General features: G+C 44.9%; 1 protein-coding gene across 1 annotated transcript in view; it reads left to right on the forward strand.

Moving 5' to 3' along the window:
* LOC140398600 (ADP-ribosylation factor-like protein 5B) overlaps nucleotides 1-16956 on the forward strand; it is a 39440-nt gene that overhangs the window by 15966 nt on the left and 6518 nt on the right. Inside the window, exons 2-5 of the mRNA XM_072487440.1 lie at nucleotides 4493-4553; nucleotides 5861-6008; nucleotides 12186-12269; nucleotides 14779-14930. Of these exons, the coding sequence (XP_072343541.1) occupies nucleotides 4493-4553; nucleotides 5861-6008; nucleotides 12186-12269; nucleotides 14779-14930 (445 nt within the window). The remainder of the gene's footprint in view (nucleotides 1-4492; nucleotides 4554-5860; nucleotides 6009-12185; nucleotides 12270-14778; nucleotides 14931-16956) is intronic.

A 16956-nucleotide genomic window follows, 5' to 3' on the forward strand; every position in this document is an offset into this window, starting at 1 on the left:
CATAATCCCCTCCAACCTTGCAGTTCCCCAGTGCCCCCCCCAAAAAATATATATATATGTTACACCATTGATAGCTCTGCCTGCCCTAAGCTCTGAAATTTCCTCCCTACACCTCTCCCACCTTGATAAGCCACTTCAAAAAACCCACCCTATTTGACCAAGGGTCATTGATGCGACTATCCTCTTACATCTCAGTGTCAAAATTGATTAACTCTTAAAAACATTTGATGTTTAATTATATTAAATGTATATATTTGTCAATTTGCTCGGGGGGTGGTGCAGTTTTCTCCTCCTTGGAAGTATCAACTTGTTCCAGTGTACAGCTTGATGAGCACAGTGTACTTCACCTGACTGGCCACTTTTCATGCACCTATCCAGACTGAGTGTCGAGGTATTGGGATGCATAAAAGACCTTGTCATGGTGGATCCTCGCATTCCACTGTTTTCCACCTCCGATCAAGGCGACAGCCAACAGGCATGGGAGTCCTGCCTTCCCTCTTCCTGTTGCGGCGTCCAGTTGGTGCATACTTGCTGTTTTCATGGCTGGGATCAGTGAACGTTGCACGCAACCTGGTTTGCAGCCAGACCCTTTGGGGTTGTACCCGACCACTCGCTAAACTGAAAACATTGAGAAGGAGAACGAGTAAGTGTTTTTCCAGCACCATTTGTCTTTGCATTGTCCCAAAGTACTTTACAATAAATGCATTACTATTGAAGTGTCACTGCTGGGGCAAACACGGCAGGCACTTTGCAAACGGGCAGCACGTTAGCATTGTGGATACCGCAATTGCTTCACAGCTCCAGGGTCCCAGGTTCGATTCTGGCTTGGGCCACTGTCTGTGCGGAGTCTGCACATCCTCCTCGTGTCTGCGTGGGTTTCCTCCGGGTGCTCCGGTTTCCTCCCACAGTCCAAAGATGTGCAGGTTAGGTGGATTGGCCATGCTAAATTGCCCTTAGTGTTGGGTTGGGTGGGGTTACTGGGTTATGGGGATAGGTTGGGGGTGTGGGCTTGGGTAGGGTGCTCTGTCCAAGAGCTGGCGCAGACTCGATGGGCTGAATGGCCTCCTTCTGCACTGTAAAATTCTATGAAACCACAAAAATCCAAAAGTCAAATGAGATCAAAGTCCTGCTAATCTAGTTTTTGGTTGGGGAATTTTTTTAAATATAAATTTAGAGTAGCCAATTATTTTTTTCTCCAATTAAGGGGCAATTTAGCATTCCCATTCCACCTACCCTGCACATCTTTGGGTTGTGGGGGTGAAACTCATGCAGACATGGAGAGAATGCGCAAACTCCGCACAGGCAGTGACCCAGAGCCGGGATCAAACCCGGGTCCTCAGTGCCGCAGTCCCAGTGCTAACCACTGCACTGCATGCTGCCCTGGTTGGGGAATTACTGTGCCTCGGACTCCTGGTCTTAGAATAATGCTGTAGGATTTTTTTTTTACATAGACCTGAACTAGCAAGATGTGAGCATTTATTTAGTTCCACGGCCTCAACCCAAAAACTGCGCTTGAAATAATACAGGACTGTCCTCAGAACTACACTGAACATAGATAAACTGAAGCTGCATTTAACTTGTGATTCACGTTTTTGGTTCTGCACCTGGATTTTCCTGTTGCCTGGAGGAGAGGTGTGTTATACTTGGTTCTCTCTCTCGCCGGGGAATGGATGGGCCAGCTGGCAGCCAGGGAAATGTCGTCTTTTTTTTTTGTGAACAGGTGATTGTTCCTAGGGTTGAGTCCAAAGGGAAAGGCATACTTCAGTAAGTTGATTGTAACTGCGTACACTGAATGGATTAGATTGTAACTCCTCAACCTTTTTTCTTACCTGTCAAGCTTTCATACAAAGGTCAAGTTTTATTTTTTGTGCAGTGTGTCTACATGTGTGTAGGGGGCAGGGAGCAGCTGTCACTGTGGGGCTTTGTTTGGGCTCTCTGTACATGCACTGGTGACAGCTGCAGTTTGAATGCCAGCAGTCTCCTTTGACCCGCGGTACCAAATGGAATCCCCAAACAGGGATGCGGGAGCAGTGCATCTGCGGCCTTCACTATTTGCAATTGGGTCCTGGTGACAGATGGCCTGTGGGCGCAAAGCAAACGACCCTCCTGAAAACACAAACCCAAGCTGTGACCTTTCGCAGATGGATTTCTCCTTCCCTCACAGTTATTGATTTTCACATCCATGGTCCTGCTGTACGCCTAACTGTGGGGGACTGCAGGTATTAATGATTCATCCACTGGTGCAGTCTGTTCGATTTGGAAGGAAAAAAACAACCAAGGTTTGAATTGATGTAGCCCCTTTCCACAGCCACAGGACATCCCAAAGGCTTTATGGCCACTGAAAATTATTATTTTTTTCTTATTAATTTAGTGTACCCAATTATTATTTTTTTTCCAATTAAGAGGCGATTTAGCGTGGCCAATCCACCTAACCTGCACACCTTTGGGTTGTGGGGGTGAGCGTGCAAATTCCACACGGACAGTGACCCAGAGCAGGGATTCGAACCCGGCTCCTCAGCGCCGCTGTCCCAGTGCTAACCACTGCGCCACATGCCACCCCCACTGAAAAGTTATTTTTGAGGGGTTGTTACTGTTGTAATGTACAAAATACGGCAGCCATTTTGTTCCCAGCCCGCTCCCATAAACCGCCGTGGCCGTCTGATTTTGATGTTGATTTAACATTGGCTGCAACAAGGGAAGAGCTTCCTTGCCCTCCCGAGTATTGCTGCTGAATGCTTTGCCCAAGAGGCGAGAAGGGGGTCTTGGTTTGACATCTCATCCAAAATATATAATTTCTGACAGTGTGGCATTCCCTCAGTACTGCACCGAACCGAACATCTAGCTAAGATGTATGCTTGGGTCTCTAGAGTGGGTCTTGAAGCTGCAAATGTTTGATTTGGTAGTGAAAGTGCTACCCACTTACAACTAGGTGTTAGCCTAGGCTATCGTAACTATTGTTACACTGCGTCCTCTTACTGTCAAGTGTCTCCTTCATCAAATGTTACTGTTTTCGACATAGTTGAGTACAGCTGCATTTCGAAGTACCACAGTGCGACTTCATAGCGGCCCCCAGTTACATTTTTTGTAGCAGTGACCTTTAGTTTGGCTCAAGGCTAGTTTAACAGAAAAGCGAGAATCCCAAGTAAAGGCCACTCGCTGTAAGCAAATGGGACACTGGTTTTGGTCCGCACTGTTTCCAGAGGTAGTCTCACCCATGTTATTCAGAGGAGGGGTGGTGGGTATTAATGGTATCTGAGCTTGTCACTTACTCTGGAGCGGTATACACAGTGGCACAAGAGCAAGGTCAGGTCCCTGAACATGGGGAGGTATGTGTCCCAGTGAGAACTGGGCAAAAAGTAGAATATAATGAGTTGTCACGCTGATAATTCTAAATGTTAATTTAATGCACTCTCTCAAGAAGAGTAATCATCAAATGAGGGTAATGACCTTTCATTTCAGTGTTGCATTGCAGTTTGGTGTTGTCTGCAGCTACCAGAAAAAGTGAACATGGGTGAAGGAAGCAAAACTACTGTTATCAGCAGAACCACTTGTGGCTTCTGCTAACTAGCGAAGCCGCAAGCACACCTCCCTGACTCAGTTACAGTTGTAAAGAAACGCAAAAGAAATACCAGCTTTGGGGTTTTGAATAGAAATTCATTTTAACTCAAAGTACCATCTGTTCATTTGAGGCTGGAATGGGGTGAAAATGTGAGCCAAAGAAAAGAATTTCTCTGCAGTTGCTTCCTTGACGCAGCTAGAAGCGCCATCCAGTCCTAGGAGGCCAGGCTCATCATGGGTAGCTGTCTGTATGTGGCACCTCTCATTAGCCGTCTAACTTAAGCCTGCCAACCATTCCTTGCTATAAAAACAGAAAATGCTGAATAAACACCAAGTCTGGCAGCAGCGTCCATGGAGAGAGAACGTTTCGAGTCTGTATGACCCTGGATTTCAGATTTCCAGCATCTGCAGTATTTTGCTTTTCATTTTGCTGCAGCTTTTTCTTGAGGTTCAGTACTTGCCCTGTACGTCGGCATTTTTAAAAACTTTGCCGATTCCAGGTAATTGGGTCTGTCAAAGTCTGCAAATTCCTTTTTGCCCTAGTTCAGATAATGCAGTCAACAACCTCCCAGTTCACTTTGTACATACGAGTTGGGAGCAGGAGGTAGTCCACTCGAGCCCGGTCCACCGTTCAATACGATCACCGTTGATCGGGACAAAACTGCAGCTGGAAGGAAAAATATTTGGCTTTGCAAAGAATATTTATATAGGAAAAGCAATGGCGATCTGTATTTGTTTAATTGATGGATGGTAGTGCTCTGGGAACATTTTGTTTGATTCTTACTTTTGAGATATTAAGGTACTCCAGGTTGCTGGCAATTTCTAGTAGGGAAGGATTAGAAACATGTCCTTTTGCACTTGGAGGCTAGGATTTGGTGCATTCAAAGTTTAACCATGGTGGGTGTGTTTTGTTTTTCCTTCTCTCTCCTCTCAGAGCACAAGGTTATCATTGTTGGACTGGACAACGCGGGGAAAACAACTATCCTTTATCAGTTGTGAGTACATTTATGGTTTCTCAGTCTCCACATTGCTGCTTTTAGTACCTTTTTTTGTAAGCTGTAACTCCGCTCGTCTGCAAATGGGCCTCGAAGCCAAATTAACTGGGCCTAGGGTTTAATTCATGTGTGAACTTGATGGAATTGTTTTTTTTGTACAGTTACTGGGATGAGTTCACTCCACCAAAAAATGCTAAGTTGACATTCATCTGGCATCTTGAACGCAGAGTAGAATGTAAATTTTTGCTGTGGTCCTTTTGCTCTGGCAGAAATCTTGTTGGAAGGCTTGTAGTTCTCTAGACATTGCAGTCGAATGTACAAGTTGAGTGGCATGGTGAACAGTTCAATGCTCTGGTGCCAGCAATCAAATGGGGGGGGGGGGAGGGGGGTGGTTGATTGACCAGCCTGATCAAGATGTGCTTTCCCGCTTGGTTTTGCTGTTTAACTTTGTCTAATATCTGATTTTTAGATCTCTTTATAGACCCTATAAAACTAGATAAATGTACTCCGTCTAGTTTGAAGGGGATCGAGGATAATGGGGAGAAGGCAGGAGAATGGGGATGAGAAAAATCGGCCATGATTGAATGGCGGAGCAGACTCGATGGGCCGAGCGGCCTGCTCCTATATCTTATGGTCTTGTGTAACTTTACAAGCTATATCTGTGTTGTACCATTTCACTTCCACTTCAGTCCACTGGAATTTAAGTATGCACAACTTGATTCTCAGTCGCAAATAATTTGATCCCTTTCATACAATCCTTGCTGGAGTAATAGCTATCGGTCCAATAACATGGAAACTACTAGATTTTTAAGTATAGAGTTTGAGATATTTTGTTTTGGTTAGGGCAAAGCTGCCGCCGTTATTTTCAGACACTCCAGAATGGATTGAGCAGTTTGTACCAGTTGTCGTTCTGCTGCCAGAAAATTAGTTTGAAATTGTTTGTCATGTTGTGCAATCCCTCGGCAAAAAGCGATCCTTTAAGGGTGCAACGGTGGCGCAGTGGTTAACACTGCAGCCTCATGGTGCTGAGGACCTGGGTTCGATCCCGGCCACGGGTCACTGTCCGTGTGGAGTTTGCACATTTTCCCTCGGTCTCGCCCCCACAACCCAAAGATGTGTAGGGTAATTGGCTAAATTGCCTCTTAATTGGGGAAAAAAACTATTTGGGTACTCTAAATTTTTAAAAAGAGGAAAAAAAAGTAATCCTTTATCTGGGATGTTCAGAAACACATCCGTGAGTTACCAGTCTGGGTGTAATGGATGGTGTCACCGTGAAATCCTAACCCTCTGCTTGATTTTATTAACAGCCTAATGAATGAGGTGGTTCACACGTCACCCACGATTGGCAGCAACGTAGAGGAAATAGTCGTGAAGAACACTCACTTCCTAATGTGGGACATAGGCGGCCAAGACATGTTGCGGTCGACATGGAGCACATATTATACAAACACTGAGGTATGTGACCGCTCCAGGGAACAGGTGGATGGAAGTTCTGATTCCGTTCTTCCCATTGCACCTCGGGAAGGATGGATTGGGTGTGGTGTGAATTCACCAGACCAGGGTTAAATTAAGATTGATCTATGAGATGGTTTGATAGGGTGGACAGAGCTATTTATTATAATAATCTTTCTTGTCACAAGTGGGTTTACATTAACACTGCAATGAAGTTATTGTGAAAATCCCCCAGTCACCACATTCAGGCACCTGTTCGGGTACACGAGGGCGAATTCAGAATGTCCAATTCACCTAACTAGCGCATCTTTCTGGACTTGTGGGAGGAAGCCCACACAGGGAGAACATGCAGACCCCACACAGATATATATTTTTTAAATCCTTTGAAGAAATATTTCCTCTTCTGAATCCTAAAAGGCCAACCCTTCTGGTACTATGATACCATGTCCTAGACTTCCATTCCAGGAGAAGCATGCTCCAAACATTTTCCCTCTAAAATCCTTTTGAGAATGGGAGTAATGAATCCACATTATATGGAAATAGTTAAATTATTAACATACATCTTTATCGCCAATATTTAATTAAAGTACAGCAGGAACTCCATTTCTTACACGAAAAGAGCTTCTGGCAAATAACACATCTCCAAAATATTTCTTGACTTGACTTGCAGCATTGTTCCTGTTTTGAAAAGCATCTTTTGCAATCCACACTCTAGAAACATAATCTAACACATTCTATGCCTGAGTCTCTGATCTCAAATCCGGCACTGATTTGACCCTGAGGTTGCTAGTTTTGAGATACTGTACCTATATATGAAGCCTCTTCTCTCGGCAACTGTCTCCTATTGCCATATCCACTTGGTCCTTTGCAACAGCCATGATCTGATTTCCTACATGATTCTTGGAATAATTTTTAAAATGCGATCAGGAATACAAAAATCGAGCGATTGCCAGCAGAGATAATCTTTAGTATCACAAGTAGGCTTACATTAGCACTGCAATGAAGTTGCTGTGGAAAGCCCCAAGTCGCCACACTCTGCGTTCGGGTACACAGAGGGATTGGATTTTGTTTATTGTCACGTGTCCCGAGGAACAGTGAAAAGTATTTTTCTGCGAGCAGCTCAACAGATCATTAAGTACATGGGAAGAAAAGGAAATAAAAGAAAATACATAATAGGGCAACACAAGGTACACAATGTAACTACATAAACACCGGCATCGGGTGAAGCATACAGGGGTGAAGTGTTAATGAGGTCAGTCCATAAGAGGGTCATAAGAGGGAGAATTCAATGTCCAAATTACTTCAACACTTCTTTCGGGACTTGTGGGAGGAAACCCACGCAGACACGGGGACAACATGCAGATTCCGCACAGACAGTGACCCAAGCGGGAATTGAATTTGGGACCCAGGCGCTGCGAAGCAACAGTGCTGACCACTGTCGTCCATTATCGCGATGGCCAGAGAATTTTATGTTTATTTTTATTCATTGTCATGTATGCATCATTGTTTTTACAGTTGGATTCACAACCAACTTAAGTAGCCCTAAAATACACAGATGGTGTTATTTATTATTGTATTGTTGCTGTTTAGTTTGACTTAGTTTGACATGTGTTTTTATGCTGGTGTTTTGTTGCTACAGGAATGGTGCAGGATGGCGGGTTTCAGATTTCTGGATAATTGGGGCTCATTCTGGGGTCAGTGGGACCTCTACAAACTGGATGGTCTACACCTGGACCAGAGGGGTACCAATATCCTGGGGGGGAAATTTGCTAATGCTCTTCGGGAGGGTTTAAACTAGTTCAGCAGGGGCTTGGAAACCTGAATTGTAGCTCCAGTATACAGGAGGTTAAGAGTAGTGAGGTCATGAGTAAGGTTTCAAAGTTGCAGGAGTGTACCCGCAGGCATGAAGGTGGTTTAAAGTGTGTCTTCTTCAATGCCAGGAGCATCTGGAATAAGGTGGGTGAACATGTGGCATGGGTTGGTACCTGGGACTTCGATGTTGTGGCCATTTCGGAGACATGGATGAGCAAGGACAGGAATGGTTGTTGCAGGTGCCGGGGTTTAGATATTTCAGTAAGCTCAGGGAAGGTGGTAAAAGAGGGGGAGGGGTGGCATTTTTAGTCGAGGACAGTATTACGGTGGCAGAAAAGACATTTGATGAGGACTCATCTACTGAGGTAGTATGGGCTGAGGTTAGAAACAGGAAAGGAGAGGTCACCATGTTAGGGGTTTTCTATAGGCCTCCGAAAAATTCCAGAGATGTAGAGGAAAGGATTGCAAAGATGATTCTGGATAGGAGCAAAAGCAACAGGGTAGTTGTTATGGGGGACTTTAACTTTTCAAATATTGACTGGAAACGCTATAGTTCGAGTACTTTAGATGGGTCTGTTTTTGTCCAATGTGCGCAGGAGGGTTTCCTGACACAGTATGTAGATAGGCCAACGAGAAGCGAGGCCATATTGGATTTGGTACTGGGTAATGAACCAGGACAGGTGTTTGATTTGGAGGTAGGTGAGCACTTTGGTGATAGTGACCACAATTCGATTACGTTTACTTTAGTGATGGAAAGGGATAGGTATATACCGCAGGGCAAGAGTTATATCTGGGGGAAAGGCAATTATGATGCGATGAGGCTAGACTTGGGATACATCGGATGGAGAGCAAAACTGCAGGTGATGGGCACAATGGAAGTGGGGAGCTTGTTCAAGGAACAGCTACTGCGTGCTTTGATAAGTATGTACTTGTCAGGCAGGGAGGAAGTGGTCGAGCGAGGGAACCGTGGTTTACTAAAGCAGTCGAAACACTTGTCAAGAGGAAGAAGGAGGCTTACGTAAAGATGAGACATGAAGGTTCGGTTAGGGCACTCGAGAGTTACAAGTTAGCTAGGAAGGACCTAAAGAGAGAGCTAAGAAGAGCCAGGAGGGGACATGAGAAGTCATTGGCAGGTAGGATCAAGGATAACCCTAAAGCTTTCTATAGATATGTCAGGAATAAAAGAATGACTAGGGTAAGAGTAGGGCCAGTCAAGGACCGTAGTGGAAAGTTGTGTGTGGAGTCTGAGGAGATTGGAGAGGTGCTAAATCAATATTTTTCGTCAGTATTCACACAGGAAAAAGACAATGTTGTTGAGGAGAATACTGAGATTCAGGATACTAGACTAGAAGGGCTTGAGGTTCATAAGGAGGAGGTGTTCGCAATTCTGGAAAGTGTGAAAATAGATAAGTTCCCTGGGCCGGATGGGATTTATCCTAGGATTTACAAAACTCTGGTGCGGCCGCATTTGGAGTATTGCGTGCAATTCTGGTCGCCGCATTATAGGAAGGATGTGGAAGCAATGGAAAGGGTGCAGAGGAGATTTACCAGAATGTTGCCTGGTATGGAGGGAAGATCTTGAGGGAAGGCTGAGGGACTTGAGGCTGTTTTCGTTAGAGCAGAAGGTTAAGAAGTGACTTAATTGAGGCATACAGGATGATCAGACATTATACTGAACTGACTGGAGACCTTGTAGTAGCCTGACCAGACTTACCAGCTTCCAAATGGTGTTTGCACTTGTTAGCTTGTGGACTCTGACTGTCTCAGTGGCTGGGTCCCGAGAGAGCGGGAAACCTAGTGCCCTCTGGCTTTAGAGTGGTAGTGACCTGTCTGGTGACTGGCTGCACTATGTTGTGTGCTTACTGGTCATCCTGTGTGTCAATCATTGCCTGTCTGCAACTCATTATATACATGAGTGGGTATTATGACAGGGGCAATTTAGTGTGGCCAACCTACCTACCCTGCACATCTTTCGTGCAAACTCCACACTGACAGCGGACCAGGATCGAACCCGGGTCTTCTATAGTCCTCCCCATGCTAAGGTTTGCTCCTAGTGAATGCAATAAAGTTTCTGGTTGGATTTAATGGGGAACAAAAGCCATCAAGGGTTGCATATCCCCTTGAGGTGTTGTATCACATGATGATGGAGAGATTGCAGTGACCTCTTGCAAAGGATTTATTTCTCTTCTATTTTCTTCTCTGTAAAATAGAGCTGGTAGTCCTTGGAGCTCTGGTGCACAGCAATGCTACAGTGTGTGTGTGCTAGTTTTTGTACACTCCTCCCATAATGGAGGTGTTGAGGCCAAATCCAAAGGTACCAATTTCTTCCTCTGGATCGACAAACTTGGCATTAAATGTGCAAGAAAAGAGTTCCTATTAGCTGTTGGTACAAAGACAATGGGACACTGATTGGATTTGTGCAGGGTGAATGTGAGGAGCAACTTTTCAATTGAATGAACGGTAATGATCTGTAAATCACTGCCCACAAGTGGTGGAACTGGAAATGGTTAATGGTTGCAAAAGGAAATAAACCTGCAGTGTTACGGGAGGAGGGGAGTTGGACTGACTGGATTGCCCCATTTGTGAGATTGTAGCATTGATTTGATGGGCTGATTGGCCTCCTATGCTGTAACTTACTGTGGATTACTTAAGAGTCAATATTTTATGATCTGATTGATGTAAACACCAAATGGCCACTTGTATAACCAAATTGATTTGCTCTACGCCCTTCTATTTAAAATCCTAGAACCATCCATCACAAAAACAGGTCATTTGGCCCAGTTCCTAGCGAGCTATCCATTTCACACTCCTACACTTTCCTTCATAGTCCTGAAGACCTCTTTCCTTTCAACTATTGATCCAATTGCCTTTTGAAAGATACAATTGAATTTGTTTCTATCAGCCTTTCAGACTATGCATTCCTGATTTTATTTTTTGTAAGTCGTCAAGCTATTAACATCTCGCCCTCAACACTTGGGCAATTGCTTTTAATCTGTGTCCACCCTCCGCTGACACTTCTGTCAGCGGAATCATTTTCTCCCTTTTTACCGAAACTCCTCTTCATTTTCAAATGAGCCACAAGCACTGATAGCAGCTTGTAGTAAAACACAAAAGGGTTTTGACCTTTCCCTGCTGGAGCAGTGCTTTGCATTGGGCTGCACTGTTGCATGCCTTGGTATTGATGGCTATTGAGATTAAATTAGTGTCTAGTTGACTGCTCTTTAAAGTTTCTGGTTTTGTGATGTAAATAAATTGGAGATGGCCAACAGCTGGAGTGATCGGCCACCCTGTTCAGACAGTATAGTAATCTCCAGTCTGAAGTTTGTATCACAGCTGGCATTACCCAATCTATTGGCATTATCTCTCTATTGTAGTTCTTGCACAATACTCATCTGTCATCCATTTAACTTGCGTGAAGCTCCCAGATCTATTTAAAGTTGAAAATTAATCTAGCAAATTTACTGCGGTCTCCTCTGCCAAGCCATACTAGATTGGATTGGATTTGTTTATTGTCACGTGTACCGAGGTACAGTGAAAAGTATTGTTCTGCGAGCAGCTCAACAGATCATTAAATACATGGGAAAAAAAGAAAATACATAATAGGGCAACACAAGGTATAATAGGGCAACACAAGGTATAATATGTAACTACATGCGCACCGGCATCGGATGAAACATACAGGGTGTAGTGTTAATGAGGTCAGTCCATAAGAGGGTCTGTATCTCCTGCCCGATGGAAGAAGTTGGAAGAATGAGTAAGCATTGAATCTAAATTCTCTAGTCTGCCTATCTGCACCAAGCGAGTAGAACTGTGTTGAAATTGGTGTTCAATTAAATTATTTTGACACTTGAGGACTGCAGCTTTGTCAGTGATGCTTTGGTCCTCAAACCACTAATCCTCAAATAGGAAACCTAAACAATGCTTATTTTGTACTCCAAGTGATGTTGGGTGTGGGTGTTGTCACTCACTTGACTTGAATTGAACAGTCAGGCTTGATGCCAAATTTGGTTCATCTTGATCACTCAATACAATAGCACTTCTGAGTCCTTATGCCTTGTCTCCTCTCTCCCAAGTTTGCTGTACTGAAGTGGATATGGAGGTGTACACAGCAACTTAGGATCTACACAGTCAAGCCATGCTTGACCTGGTCAGATCAAGAGCGTTTGTGACATGACCAAAGCCTGTGTATGCAATGACAAAGTAGAACAGAAATGCCATATATGACATCAATACTTATCTCCAATAGTTATATGGCACATTCTGAGGGAATAGTTGACAATGAAGGTCTACAAGAAGCTAATTGCATGTGATACTCGTGACTAATGATTGGACCCTATTCCTTATGGATGAATTTGATTTTATTTTCAGTTTGTTATCCTGGTTGTGGACAGCACAGACAGAGAGCGGCTGACACTTACGAAAGAGGAACTGTACAAGATGCTTGCACACGAGGTATGATTTGCTGCTAAAAGGAGACTATGGTGTCACGGTGGTTAGCATTACTGCCTCTCCGTGTCAGGGACCCGGGTTCAATTTCAGTCTCTGATGGGTGGAGTTTGCACATTTTCCTTCTGTGTCTGCTTGGGTTTCTGTGGATTTCCTCCAGGTGCTCGGGGTTTCCTCAAACGGTCTAAAGATGTGCAGGTTAGTAGATTGGCCATGCTAAATTGTCCTTTCGTGTCAAATGGTTAGGTGCAGTTACAGGAATAGTGTAGGGTGTGTGAACCTAGGAAGGGTGCTCTTTTGCACGGTTGATGCAGACGTAATGGATGAAAGACCTCCCTTTGCACTGTAGGGATTCTTTGATGTTGGATGTGTTGGAGGAGATGAGGGTGTTCACTGCTAAAGTCATGCCTGGAATATATGAATCTCAAATCTATATAGGTTCAGTGTCTTCCAATGGCTGGGTGGTCAGATTGACTGAGAATAGCTACAAGCCCCTCCGATGTTTCTGTGTGCAGCTCAAACAGATCATTCTGCGCGTGAAAAGAAACTACATAATAGGGCAAACATAAAATGCACAGTGTAAATACATAGACACGGGCATCGAGTAAAGATGTGTGAAGAGATCAGATCGGTCCATGAAGATGGTCATTTAGGAGTCTGGTAACAGCGGGGAAGAACTGTTTTTTGAATCTGTTTGTGCGTGTTCTCAGACTTTTGTATCTCCTGCCCGATGGTAGAAGTTGGAAGAGTGAGTAAGTCGGGTGGGAGGGGTCTTTGATTATGTTGCCCGCTTTCCCAAGGCAGCGGGAGGTATAGATGGAGTCCATGGATGGGAGGCAGGTTTGTGTGATGGACTGAGTGGTGTTCACGACTCTCTGAAGTTTCTTCTGGTCTTGGGCCGAGCAGTTGCCATACCAGGCTGTGATGCAGCCGGATAGGATGCTTTCTGCGGTGCACATGTAAAAGTTGGTAAGAGTCAATGTGGACATGCCGAATTTCCTTAGTTTCCTGAGGAAGTATAGGTGCTGTTGTGCTTTCTTGGTGGTAGCGTCGATGTGGGTGGACCAGGACAGATTTTTGGTGATGTGCACCCCTAGGCATTTGAAACTGTCAACCATCTCCACCTCGGCCCTGTTGGTGCAGGCAGGGGTGTGTACAGTACTTTGCTTCCTGAAGTCAATGACCAGCTCTTTAGTTGTGCTGGCATTGAGGGAGAGATTGTTGTCGTTACACCACTCCACTAGATTCTCCATCTCCCTCCTGTATTCTTTTTTTTTAACATAAATTTAGAGTACCCAATTCATTTTTTCCAATTAAGGGGCAATTTAGCGTGGCCAATCCACCTAGCCTGCACATCTTTGGGTTGTGGGGGCGAAACCCAAGCAGACACTGGGAGAATGTGCAAACTCCACACGGACAGTGACCAAGAGCTGGGATCACACCTGGGAACTCGGCATCGTGAGGCAGCAGTGCTAACCACTGTGCCACCGTGCTGCCCCTCCCTCCTGTATTGTGACTCATCATTGTTTGAGATCTGACCCACTATGGTCGTGTCGTCAGCAAACTTGTAAATTGAGTTGGAGCCAAATTTTGCCACAGTCGTTTTGAATGGGATATATAGTAGGGGGCTAAGTACGCAGCCTTGCGGGACCCCAATATTGAGGACTATCGTGGAGGAGGTGTTGTTTATTCTTGTTGATTGTGGCCTCTAGATCAGGCAGTCGGACAGACCTTGACCCAAGCCAGGAATCGAACCCAGGTCCCTGGTGCTGTGAAGTAACTGTGCCGCCCAGATGTACCTTTGAGAGGAGGAACAGGCTCCCTCGAGAGGATAGAGAAGGTTTTCATTTTTGGAAGGAGTAAGCCGAGAGGCTAACTATGAAAGATGGTCACCAAAAAATCCATTTGGAAATTCAGTAGAAACGTCTTTAGCAAAGAGTGGTGAGAATGTGGAACTTGCTACCACAGTGACGAGCATGAGTCAGAAGGGAGCAGAGGGTTATTCGGATTGATTTTTGTTGCAAAAGATTGGACGAGGCTCAAATGGGGCATAAACACCAGCATGGAATGTCTTGTTTCAGTATTGTGTGCCCATGTAATCTTTGCCTGATATTGGTCTTGGGGAAAGTATACAGACATTGCTTAATGGGTAGACTTGTTAAACAAGCTTGTGCAGATTGAATGCTGAGCCTGGATTACAGTTTGGTTTATGCACGTGCTGTTTCCCAGCATTATTCCTGGGATGATTTGCCCTTTAATGTTTTTGGCTTTGTTCTGTAAGATTTGTAATAATGGGGTGGTGCAGTAGTTAGCACGGCTGCCTCACCACTGAGGACCCGGGTTTGACCCCGGGTCACTGTCCGTGTGGAGTTTGCACATTCTCCTCGTGTCTGCTTGGGTCTCGCCCCCACACACGCCAAAGATGTGCAAGGTATGTGGATTGGCCGCACTAAATTGCCCCTTGAATGGAATTTTTCTTTTAACAGTTTGTAACAATGGCTTGTTTTCATTCTAGGACCTCCGGAAGGCAGCTGTGCTGGTATTTGCCAATAAACAAGACATGAAGAACTCCATGTCAGCAGCGGAGATTTCCAAGTTTCTAACACTAACGGCCATCAAAGACCATCCATGGCACATCCAGGCCTGTTGTGCACTCACTGGCGAAGGGTTAGTGTTGGACTGTAATCGATATCTCTCTGAAAGATGAATTAGTTACACAGGTCCATTCCGGAAAGTTGACTCTGGCTGCGGGATTCTCCGGCGGGATCCTTTGCTTTGCCGGCTGCCCACCCACACCCATGGGTTTCCTGACGCTGTGGGATGGCCACAATGGGAAATCCCATTCGCTGGCTGCCAAAACGGAGGACCCTCTGCTGGCGGGAGCGTGCCACGCCGGAAAACTGGACTGGCAGGACGGAGAATCCCGCCCGGGATGTTTGTTTTCCGTGGCAATCTGACTTTTTAATCTTATGCAAACACAGGGGTGGCACAGTGCTGTCTCACGGTGCTGAGGAAGATGTACAGGGTAGGTGGATTGGCATCACTAAAATTGCTGCAAAATTGGGAAATTTTAAAATATATGGAAATACAGGATTTTGGGAGAGATCTGCATTAACATTCTCAATAGCTGAACTCCTAATCCTAGTTATTGAATTCTTTGCCATTGAAACATTTAGTCCTACAACTTTTCATGTTTCTGAGCTAGGAGTTAAGTAATAAGTGAGTCATTGAAAAGGAAAAGACTCACTCAATTGCATAACTTTTTAAAAAAATATACTAAAAAAACTTGCCTGACAATCCAGCAATTTGGATCTTTTTTAATTATCCCCAAGGCAGCCTTAAGACTGCTTTAAACCTTCAGTTCCTGAGACCGAGGCATTGGGTTGCTGAGCAACAAAACTCGTAGTATTACTTCAGAAGCCTGCATCATCAATGAGCAATGCTTTGAAATCAGTTCTGTCGGACTGAGACATAATTAATGCCAATTATAATGAGGAATTTGCAGAAAGATTTTGTACAGGACATTTAGCTGGACCCTAAAATGAAGTTTGGACATCACCCTTTTGCAATGAGTGACAAAGTAATGCATAATTTGCCAGGTCTAAACGCTGCTATTGTTTTGTAATTTTAAAAAACCATCACCAATTCTGAGGGAGTTTTATAGTTTATAAAAGGTTTAGTGACTGCATCATCAAAATTGAAGTTAGTTTGGAAAATCAAAGCTTATTCCTTCAATTTCCTCCCAAGTTCTCAATGAGCAGGAAGTGCTGGCTTGCATTTGTTCCTCCACTTTGCCCTTACTATGTAACACCGCTTTTGGCATGGACTATTATATACATAGTTACATAGAACATAGTGCAGAAGGAGGCCATTCGGTCCATCGAGTTTGCACCAATCCATTTAAGCCCTCACTGTCACCCTATTCCCGTAACCCAATAACCCCTGCTAATCTTTTTGGACACTAAGGGCAATTTAGCATGGCCAATCCACCTAACCTGCACATCTTTGGACTGTGGGAGGAAACCGGAGCACCCGGAGGAAACCCACGCAGACACGGGGAGAACGTACAGACAGTGACCCAGCGGGGAATCGAACCTGTGATGTGATTTATTGGGCTATGCTTGCACACCTTTGCCAATGGGGCTAGGTGGCACGTGGCCTGAAGAGTCTCGTAAGGGCAGCACTGTGGTGCAGTGGTTAGCACTGCTGCCTCACGGCGCTGAGGCCCCAGGTTCGATCCCGGCACTGGGTCACAGAGTTTGCACATTCTCCCCATGTTTGCGTGGGTTTCGCCCCCACAACCCTAAGATGTGCAGGGTGGGTGGATTGACCACGCTAAATTGCCCCTTAATTGGAAAAATGAATTGGGTACTTTAAATTTTTTTTTTTTTTTTCACAATATGGTGTAGTTCGGCTGAATGTCCTGCTTCTGTAAATTCAGTTGAATGATGTGCTGGTGAGAATGTCTCCTTTGTGGGCGGCATGTGGCGCAGTGGTTAGCACTGGGACTACGGCGCTGAGGACCTGGGTTCGAATCCTGGCCCTGGGTCACTGCCCACGTGGAGTTTTCACATTCTCCCCATGTCTGCGTGGGTTTCACCCCCACAGCCCAAAGATGTACTGGTTAGGTGAATTGGCCACGCTAAATTGCCCCTTAATTGGGAAAAAATAATAATAATAATTGGGTACTCTA

Source organism: Scyliorhinus torazame, chromosome 21 (assembly GCF_047496885.1).
Source record: "Scyliorhinus torazame isolate Kashiwa2021f chromosome 21, sScyTor2.1, whole genome shotgun sequence".
In the NCBI taxonomy this organism is placed as follows: Eukaryota; Metazoa; Chordata; class Chondrichthyes; order Carcharhiniformes; family Scyliorhinidae; genus Scyliorhinus; species Scyliorhinus torazame.